Source organism: Malurus melanocephalus, unplaced genomic scaffold, assembly GCF_030028575.1.
Source record: "Malurus melanocephalus ecotype Western Australia unplaced genomic scaffold, MMel_1.1 scaffold_38, whole genome shotgun sequence".
Lineage (NCBI taxonomy): Eukaryota > Metazoa > Chordata > Aves > Passeriformes > Maluridae > Malurus > Malurus melanocephalus.
Window position 1 is genome coordinate 2140738 of NW_026623270.1, and position 10945 is coordinate 2151682.

A 10945-nucleotide genomic window follows, 5' to 3' on the forward strand; every position below is an offset into this window, starting at 1 on the left:
AAAAAAGGAAAAAAAAAGCAGCACAAAAGAAGAGATATAAAAAATGAAGGAACATTAAAAAAAAGCAGCACAAAAGAAGAGATATAAAAAATGAAGGAACATTTTAATCTGAAATGAGACCTGTTCCTCTCACAGGGACCTTCCAGAAGGTGCATGCAGGGACACCACAGGCTTAGGAAAGAATGGACACTAATTGATGCTTCTGACAGGGTGAACCAAATGTCATCATCTCCTTATCAAAAATATACATCTCCCATCTCCTCCTATCATAACTCCTGATATTATGCACTATGGAGACATTGTCAAACTGAAAAACTAAAATAGAAGGGTCAGGGCCAAGATCATGAAGAGAGACTCTAAATCCCCACCTGATGACTGTGTTGCTTCTTGCCTCTCCACCTCCCCAGAGGTCTTGGTGGTATTAGAGATGTCTCTGGATGAAGGTTGCATCTTTAGGATGCCCATCTACAGAGCTGCTAAGGATTTAGCAGCGCTCTTGTTCATCTTTTTTTTTGTGAGAGGTCAAGCCCATCCCTCATTAGCAGTCATAAATAAAAAAACTTGGTAACTAATTAACTTTTCTATCWGTTTTTGAGATGAAGGAGAATCAGTCTGAAGTGATATCACTGTATAAAGGGACAGGGTGTCCATGGAGCAGGAGAGAAGATGATGTGGAACCAGCGAGCAAATTGAACACTAAATGTGGAGGCACAGCAGAGGTGGTTTTAATCACACCTCCAGTTGCTGGCATGAGAAGAAAAGGTCACACTGCTGAGCTAAAGATTGCTTTGGCTTGTGTATCACAGGCTGTCCTCCTCCAACATTACTTTCCATTATCTTCTCTTCACATGCCTTTCCTTACAGTTATTCTTTGTACCACAGCCTAGCAGTCAGAAAGTTTTTACACAGAGGATTCCCACAGTGACTTTGTTCCCACAGCACAGAGGTTTAGTCCAACACTCCAACCAGAAAAGTCCATGTTACAATGACTGTTCTTGCAAGGAGCCCTCCTYTAAGTTGACCTTTAAGGAATGTGGGATCCAAAGTTTTGCATGAATCAGAGTGTGCCAAGCAATGTCAATGTGCTTCAAAATGCCATTACTTTTAAAGCAAGAAATAAATTATCATCATTCAAATTCCAACCTACCTACAGCTGGGCTATTAAAGCTTAGCAGTCTTTCATTCGAATAATGCAGAGATCTTTTCAGAAAACAGAAGATACTGAAATATCTATACATTTTTCCACAGCTTTTAATTAATCAGCATGGAAAGAATTTCAAGCCATTTTATGGATCTATTATTTGTAAAATATTTTTCAATACATCTAAATTTTTATTGTTGACCCACTGTTCAAGCATTTGGCTTAACAACCTTTTCCACTTATTTCTGCTACACACTTGAAAACTTTTAACAGCCCCAGTGAAAAACATAAATAGGAACTGACTGAAGAAAGTGAAATATCCAATAAAAACAGAGCATAAAATAAAAAATATCTTTCCTATCTGTAAGTAGAAAAGCCCCTAACTCTTTCCCAGTCAGCCATATAAAAATAATTTTGATGGCAATAGTAGATAGTGATTTTCACTATCTTGTCTCCATGAGGTCTCAACTGAGATTTGAACCTGAATTATTTAGATGATATCAGTCTCTTTTTCTCTACCCTGAAGAGCTTGCAGTTTAGACAGCTGGCCAGATGATGCCTCTTGGGAGAGCTGAGATAGATTCCCAGGGTCAAATGTTACACAGAAGTCTAAGTTGCAATGAATTTGATTTCTTGTGCACTCCTTTAGCACCCAGTATTGGTGTAAGGTAGCTCCTTTGAAACCATGCTGAAAAAGTCCCAGGCCTCAGAGATGCTGAAAGAGTGCTGCTGTGGGTAGGTGAGAGTGGAGCCTTTCCAGACAGGAACCCCAGGTCACATTCCATCCCCATAACATACCTGTAGTGAGGCAGTGGGGCAGTGGATGCAGGGTTCCCCTTCCTCCTTTTGAGTACTGAATGTTTTGAGGAAAGTCCTGATGTGCATTCTCTGACTGAGAGGGATTTTTAACTTGTATAGTCCTCTGGCTCTTTTCAGAGGACAACTGAACATCCATGGCATGGGTAGCACAGAGTACAAATCTCTGTGGCCCCAAAAAGCACAAGCAGATAGGTTGTTGGCAGCTGAAAACGTGGCCCTTGGGCTACTGAGCTGCAGCAGCTGACTGTACACACAGCTCCTCATTCACTGGGATTGGGACATGAAATGGTTTGCTGCCTCTGCTGCTGCTGCTGCTGCTGCTGGTGCTGCTGCTGGTGCACACCAAACCAGGGCTGTCCACACCTGCAGCACAAAGAGGTTTCCCCTTCCCCGTGCACAGCTCATCTTGTGTGCTTCATGTCATGCAGAAATTTGGTTACTGGGGGTTGCTTGTGGGAGACACGAAAGCTAGGTTAAATAAGCACTGGGTTATGGAGCACAGCGGGCTCCAGTCTTGAGCTGTCAGCTCTTCAGCCATTTCCTGATGGGAACAGGCTTGGTCATGCTGGAAGACACTTAGAATACAAACTCTTGGCACTCTTGACTTTGCAGGGCAGGCAGAATCTCGATTTGTCATGCCTTTTTCTTTTGCAATTTTTAATGAGCTGAGTAKGCTGGAAATAATATCTTTTCAACTTAACACAGTATCTAGCATCTTCTGATACCACTGCCATGTCAGCAAGACTCTATTAAACACTTCTGACCACTTGAAAAAAATTATTTCGGTGCTGGCGTTGTTAAGCTGCTTAAAATGTCTGCATAAATTTCAGCCACAGCAAACTCCATCAGATGTTTGCTGCTGCTYTTTCAAGAAAAGGAAATTTTTATTTTAGTGGTGGAAACTCACAGTAAGGGTCAGGAAAGAAAGAGTAACTTTTGTCTTGTGTGTGAATTTGTCTGACTGAGTTACCTATTTTCTCTTTGTGCACTTACGTGTGAAATGGGTAAGGATGTTTTGAGTCTTGGTTAATTGCTTGTGAGCTGATCTGGAAATCTCTCAGTGCATAGTCTTCAATAAACATTAAAATTCATTGCTTTTGGAGCTATTGTTTTCTTACTCCCTATGTTTAATCATCTTGCCATAAAGCTATTGTTGTAAATAACAGCCACTAACAATTATTTTGTTATAACATGCTATTTAGAAAAAAAACCTGTCTTATTGATTTGATTTTGCAACACTGTTTTGTGGGTTTAGCTCTCGCTTGGTTTTCCACTATTTCAGCATTTACATGTTTTTCTGCTGATATGGTTCCTGTCCTTCTCCTTTTTTACATCAGCCAATTTGTTAGAAGGATATAGGCTTTCCCCTTGCTTTCAGTGCTCTGATTCCTTTCTCTGTGAACACAACCCTTGACCTCCCCTGAATTTGTAACCCTCATCAAAGCCATGTCTTTAATWAGCAGACAGGGTAACATAGACACAGAGTTGTTCCAGTTAGTCCTTCCCAGCCCCTCCAGATCACATTTATCAATCTCTCCACTTGGCTGAGCAACCACATTGATTTTTCAGCAGACACAGCAGTCTGCTTTCTCAGTATCTCAGTTTGCATCACCTCTTACCACACAGCTAAGGGTGTCCAAAACCCTCTGTGCTGTACTTCTTGCTGACATTTTCTTGCATCACAATGTTTTTCAGACAATTTGGATGTTTTGACTAAGGGTAAATGTTACTAAGGCTGCTGAGCTGAGTTATGATAGCAGTGACAACATTGTGTCYGGGGTAGGATTGCTCTAAGAATTTGCCTTCAGACTCTGTGGCATTTGAAACACTGTTAATATGCACTTGGCAGAAGACTGGGAGATCTCACAGCTGGCCSTTCCCCAAACAGAAGCCATGCTCARCTCTGAAGGSATGTAATGAAGGGAGACCAAAGCACTCTTCAGGCTCAAGCAATATCTAATCTGATCTTGRAAGGAATGAGCCAGAGCAGGCTCTCAAAGGGACCTCTCCCCACTGCTATTTGATTTTAGTGATGGTGGATAATGAGGACCTCAAAGTGGTAGACAGTCTGGAAAAATCTAGTCAGAATATGAAATTAAAAAAAAAAAAATAAGCTCATTGCTCAGAAAGAGTGAGTAGAGATGATAAAAAGTAAATCTTTAGATCAATTCTACCTCTGAGTTTTCCAGAGGACCCTGGTATACACTGGAGAACACTGATGTACAGCATAGAAGGAAAAACCTTGTGGGACTCTGTGAACAGAAAAAAACCCTTACCACAGCTGAAGAGAGGACAAATTTTGCAGAGTTCAGTAGAAAATGAGATTACATGGAACATGCATTTACCACTATGCCAGACTTGCCTGATGAGACAAATGYAGATCATCTAATCCATACAGTCTTTGGTAACTCAGTAACACACTGATAACACAGGGGAAATAAGTTAAAATGGAGAATAATAATTAACAMAAATAATAATGAGATAAAGAAACAGACTAAAAGTGTATTGTCAAGAGAAAAGTTACTGCTGAATATGGGTTTGATACAGAGCATGGACTTGTGCTCAGAAAATTTGCCAGTGACACCAAGGTCTGCTCAGAAAAAGAGGATAAGAGTGGGAGGAGAAGAGTGGGATAGAGATTAGAAGTGTGTAGCAGACTCCATGAGAAAGAACTTTGAAAGAGGAATATATGGATGCTTTGGTCACTCCAAAGAGATCTCTTGGCCAGCAAATGTGACAGCTGCCTCTGTCTGCTAGAGTTACTGGGCAATGGAAAGTCTATCCTAAAGGAAGAGTCTAAAGGAAGTTGGCTTATTTAGCCAGGCAAATACAGCTGAAAGAAGAAATTACTCCTGTCTATAAATATACCAGTGGTTGTATATCTGAGGGAAGGGTAAGAGCAATACAAGTTGTTGCTTTGTGTCAGTAGAARAGCAAATGGGAATAAATTTGCCATRTGTAAAACTAAGYTGAAAATGAGAGGAAGATTTCTAAATTTTCAAGCAGAGTGACTTTTTCAAAACTGGAAGAAAACTGGGTAATTTCAAGTGTTAGCTTGACAAATTTGTGGTAGGAATTACGAAGCATATTTAGGAAAGGAGATCAAGCCTAAAGAGTATGGATGAGCTTTCTAGTATTACATTTTTTATGAAAGAGAAAGGTTTGGGGAAGGAGRAAGGAAAAAGRAATGAGAAGACATTACTTGCTYTYGRTCTTTTTTTTYCTTGCCTTTTCTCTCTTTCTGCTGTCATTCCTCTATCCTTCCCTGTTTCTTTTCCCTTTTACTCATTTTATTTCAAGCTTTTATACTTGATTTTTAACAACACTTTCATATTTTAGTTTAAACAAGGGACTCACAGATACTTTCTTGTCTAGAAGTTGCCAGTTTTGTCCCATAAATCTTTTCCTGTATACTAACTGAAAATCAAAATATTAGCAGTGATCCTGACCTGAAGTTGTGAGTGTTTAATGGAAAGACAGCACAAAACAAAGGTTTTTATGGAAAAACAGTACTGAGGCCTTACACAGTTTCTCACCCATTCTCATATTTCATCCATGTGTTAACAGGCTTTTTCAGAAAACAATTGATAGACAGAAGATAATAAAATTATAGGTCAACTCAATGAGTGTCAGTAGCAAGTTTGAATCACCTTAGACATATATACCCATCTTCAGCTCAGTAACCTTAAATCCCCATGGCACTTGTGGTCTGAAATGCTYAAGTTATAGATGATAAAGGCATTTGGGGCCATGGTAGGCAAGGCTGAGTGCTCACAGCTTTGGCTGATGCTAAGAAGATCCATGGGTACTCAGCACCTCTCTACACAGAACAAGTGAGATGGGAAAAAAAGTCTCTGCTGCAGCAAATCTCTGCCTCTCTTCCAGTCAGCCACCATCCTTGTCTCTGGAAATCAGCTTTAAAATTTATGTACTTTTGTGACATTGACCCAGGCCGCTAAGAAAAGAAGCGGTATAATCATCCATCCCATATAAAGCCGAGATTTTCCTAAGGTACAGTCAGCTTTGTCTCTCACTTATTTTCTGCTAGGTAAGCTCACAATTACCCTGAAGAAAAGGTAACTCCAGCCCTGAAATGGATTTGTAGACCTGTAAAAGCRGCAGAGCAGAGCAGTCCCCCACAGCACAATCTACCAGAGGGACCATAATCTGTAGGAAGTCAGCTGGAAGCCTGCATTCCAGGGCTTTCTGTATCACTAAATTACTGGAGTCCTAGAAATGGCATTCAGGTAATTCTGCAGTCCCCTCAGCCATGTATTGCCTTGAGCTCTAATGCAGCCTGAGCTGTCATCTTCATGCATGATGATKTTTGTGAATTAGTCTCTTCAGCCTGTACATGGAGAAAGCTGCTGGTATGCAGTGCCACAAAATATCAGCTTAGAAAGAAAGGAATGGCTTCCACAAACTATTTATTTGAAAGAAACTGCATGGAAACAAAGGTTACTATTTTCTCTTCCTTCTTGCGYGTTCACTTTAGCTTGACCTAAATTGCTAATTAATGTAAATTTTCTCAGTGAGAAAGGATTATGGATATTCTTTCCCTTATCAGGTTTCAGACTAGCAAATCCTTAATCACTGCAATAAACTTCCTCTCTAAGACATGCCCTGTTTCTTTTTTTTTTTTTCCTTTTATGGAAGCCAGCTATTTCTTTCCCATTTATCAGTCATTTATCTTCTTCACATTCTGAATAAATTTGTATTTAGTCTTGGTCCAGACCTAAGAGGATAATGAATTTCCATATTCACTGATGTTACCACATCATGAGTACAGGATTTAGATGGCAGGGACATTTTATAATCACTCATTCTGCTTTAACCATATAAGTTTGTGTTGTAATATATGACATGGCATATTATTTTGATATGGAGGAGGTCACATATTATAAAATATTATCCAAAATCTTTATAAAGTAGGCCAGTGCAACAGAAGAGGCAGGGAAAACACCACAAATCCCAACTTGCCAAAAAACATCTGACAGAGATGGCAGTAGGTGAGAATGAAAAGCCCCTCTGCCCTGGGATATCCCGTTGGCCAAAGAGCAATTGCATATTTGTGGGTTTACCACCTTTAATGATCTTTTGAATTGGAAGTGTCCTGCTCTGTGGGTAATCCTGCAGAGCTCTGAAGGATGAGACCTGTAAGCCCCTCGGGGATGTAACTACTGCCAATCTGCAGGTTCTTTTTATTTAACTTTAAGAAAGTCAAATTGCTACTAGTATATGAAAAAGAGAGATATTGCAACCGCTATTAGCCAAAGCTGTTTATTCTGTTATTTATATCAGTATCCAGTATGCAATGTCAATAGACAGGGAAAAGGATGGTAGTAAAAATGAAGGTAATCATGTGCCACCAGATGACAATGTCTTTTAACCTCCCAACCTTGTCAGAAGGTAATCCTTTTATGCCATGACCCAATGTTATTTGAATAATGCTGTTTAAAATTTATCATCATTGGATTAATTTAAGATTTCCCCCTTGTACCTATACATGACCCACCTTCTTCTCTTGCCTCCTTTTTTTAGATTTGTGCCATCTTTAATTAAAAGCTGTTATTTAACTGTTAAAAGTTCTGGTCCTAAGCACAATTACTTGTTACACCTCTTGCAAAGAAAACAAGATAGGCATTGTAAATGCACTGGTTTTCTTCCAAGCTGCACCCATTTAAGAGGATGAAGTCCCTATTTCATTGTTCCAACCCTGGCAGAAATGAGTGCTACAGGCTATTCTGTAAAACAAATAGTTTCCCCTTTTATGTTAATTAAGTGCGCTGYTTTTTAATTTCAGCCTTTCCTTCCTGTTCTCTGACCTCTGGACATGATTAGCCCATACCCTGAATCAYCTGACACAGCAGGCAGCATCCCAGAGGGTCAGTACTTTATCSTCACAGAATAAGCCAGGCTTAAAAAAAAATCTGGTCCTCAATCTGAAGTCAATGTTTGAAAGCACTTTCAGCCTAGTCTAAATTCACAGAGGTCTGCCAGTCCTTTCTGCACTCTTGAACACAGCAACAAAGTGAATTGCAGTTTAATGAAAACATAAGGCTCAAYGGAAAAATGAAGATACATCTGCAGTTTCTTCCAAAAAAAAGAAAAAAAATCTAAGAGAGTTGAAGAAATAGTAGCATTTCAAAAAAATTTATGGTGTTTTAATCTATATTGATTTGGATTTTCTAGAATTAGACTTGGAAAGCATCTCTACTAGAAATGTGAGATTTTGAGGAGACGGACACAGCAATTCCAAACTAGATCAGAGCCCCATCCATATATTTCATCATAGACCCTTCTGGTGATATGGGAGAAGACTATCCAGATAACAAATCTCTGGGCTTCAATCTTCTGTCAGGAAAGAGGGATAGCAACACCTCACCCTGCAGCCAGGACTGTCGGGCTCCACAGTGCAAGACCTGCCTCTCACTCTGAGTGTAGGAGGCATCCAGTGGAGCTGGATATRCTGCTTATGGAGCACTGGTGCAAACTGTCAAACAACTCTGCCACACACTACACTCAGACCAAGAAATCTCATAAGTGCACTTGTGTACACACAGGATTCTGCTGGTTGTTCAGCCAGGGTGTCCAGGTCACTGGCTGGGGACCAAACCAGCTCTTGAACCATCTCTCCCTGTCCTCCCAGCTGTTAACATGCAGCACATCACCAGTCCAGTAAGTGCAAGATGTATTTCTGGGAGCCAGCAACATGTTATGAACATGAAGCTTTTTTTGTTTGTGTATGTTTTAAGCACCGACATTGGACAAAGGGGATTTTCTGGGAGGAAGGTGAGTGAGAGAAACATCAATGAACATGGGTACTTATTGACAGAAATGTACAAGGAGAGAATTCCCTTCCCTGTGTCTCTAAATTGGTTTTACTGATTTCATCTACCTTCATCACAATAGCAAAAGGGCAACATCTKTTAAAATGAAACCTTCAGAAATTAGACAGCCATTTATCCTGAGCCACTGTCCAGGACTGTAGCAGCATGCCAGTTTCTTCAARTATGACTACAATTAACAATCTTTTTCAACTGAAAATTCACTGATTATCAGCATAGCTCTGAAAGAGCCCTACAAATCAAAATTTTCCCTTTTTATAGAACAAAATTAGGTAGAAGTTTCCAGTGATAACTTCTCAGTGGCTCTAAACACAGATTGAAGACAATTGCCAAGACAGGAATCTTATACAGGAATTGCAAGTAGTTACTTTCCTCTTTAAGAATACAATTATATTAAAATCTTCAGTCAATTTCTAAAAAGCCAAATAAACTTTTCTGGTGAGCTGGATAACAGACGTGTATGTGCTGTAACAAAGTTAAATGAGAACCATCTTGGGATGAGAACCATTTTTCTGGGTGGAATTTATGTGCTGTTTGGGTTATCAGTCTGAGGCTTCTACAAACCACCTTGGAAACAGCAAACACTGGCTAACACTGCACTTTTTYCCTCTGAATGACCCTGCCAGCATTTTCCACATCTGYCCTTAAACGTGGCATCTTGGTGCCYAAAAGGGTTTGACCCCAGCTTACAAATCAGTTACTGGTGTAAACTTCTTTGCCTGAAGGGTTAAATGGACTGACCATATTCTTGGCATAATGGAGAGAGAGAATGAATGGGGATGAATGAATGAATGAACTAATGAGTGAATGGAGCAGCTTATCTGCTCCTACTCCAGTCTGTTTAAAGAGAGGGTTGTCGTTTTAATCACTCAGGAAATCCTTTCCATAGTGTAGTCCCTGCTAACAATCTCTTTCTGATGCTTTACTTCTCCTGTCTGGGTCTACTCAGACTTACTCAGAATGCCTGTCGTGCTGCCACATGGAAGTGACTTTGTTACTCAAGTTAAATAAAGAATGTGTAGTATTGTCACTAGCAAAGAGTCAAAGAAACAGAAAGGACTTAAAGTGATGAAATAGAGTTGCACTTGCATTTCCTTGAGTAAATCATAACATAAAAGGCACAACAAATATTTTTTAAATCCTGATCTRTGTGACTAAGTCAAAGAATATAAAAGAAAATCAAATCCAGGTATAGCTCAGTCTTACTCTTTTTTCCTTCRTTAATTATGATTACAGGCAAATTACAAGCTGTGAAGTCTTTTCCTGAGCTCACAAATGCTTCTTTGTTCTCTTTTTTTTCCTACTTTGTGTGAAGATGAGAAGATGAATAGACCTGGGTAATTCCACACTTCAGGWAAGTAAATGGAAGGTGTGGAGGGAGTCGTAACCCTAAGTGGTTGTGGAGCAGCGAGTCAGAGACAAGCTGCAACATCCCTGCACTGTGCTTTGGAGCGCATCATCCCAGCCCGGATAGCTGGCTGTATTGCGTCAAGCGCCGGGGTCAGCAGCAAYAGAGATGAAATTCCACAGCAAAGAGTGCTGACGTAATGCCTTTGGTCCCCCGGCTCATCCCCCTGCCCAGCTCCTCTTCACCTACTGCCATTGCCCTCGGTGCTCAGCAGAACTGCCCATGCCATGGGCTCACAACAGCAGGAGACCAGTGTAAAACACCTTCCTTTTTCAATGACTTTCTCTCTGCTCTGGCAAAGTAATAAATGCAGCAATAATAAAAGGGGRAAAAAAAAAGAATTAAAGGAAAATCTTACCCTCTTTTTAAAAAACTGAAAGGCTGAGCACTTCTTGACTGGAAATCCATTCATGTCTTTGTTGACCATTTTCCACAGTGAAGGGTACACAGTGATAGATCCAGTGTGCCAGTGTGGCACTTGCTTAGTGCATCTGTTTTCTTCTGTATCCTTGCAGTTAATGAAGACGGAGCAGGACGGGAGGCTCAGCGGCACAGCTCGGGCAGCTGTCCTTTACACATTCATCCTGCTGCACCAGCTACTGCAGCAGCAGCAGCCTTTTCCAGCTTCCAGAGGCAGCTCGCTATTAGCTCCTTAAAAACATCCCCTAAATACAGACACTCCTGTAAAATCCCGTGACAGCTTTCAGATCACAGGCAGCAGACCTCAGG

General features: G+C 40.4%; 1 protein-coding gene across 1 annotated transcript in view; it reads right to left on the reverse strand.

Annotated features, from left to right (window-relative positions):
• Positions 1-10724, reverse strand: part of SGK1 (serum/glucocorticoid regulated kinase 1) — a 70099-nt gene extending 59375 nt beyond the window's left edge. Inside the window, exon 1 of the mRNA XM_057364408.1 lies at positions 10575-10724. Coding sequence (XP_057220391.1) covers positions 10575-10643 — 69 coding nt within the window. The 5' untranslated portion in view covers positions 10644-10724. The remainder of the gene's footprint in view (positions 1-10574) is intronic.
• Positions 10725-10945: the final 221 nt, after the last annotated feature.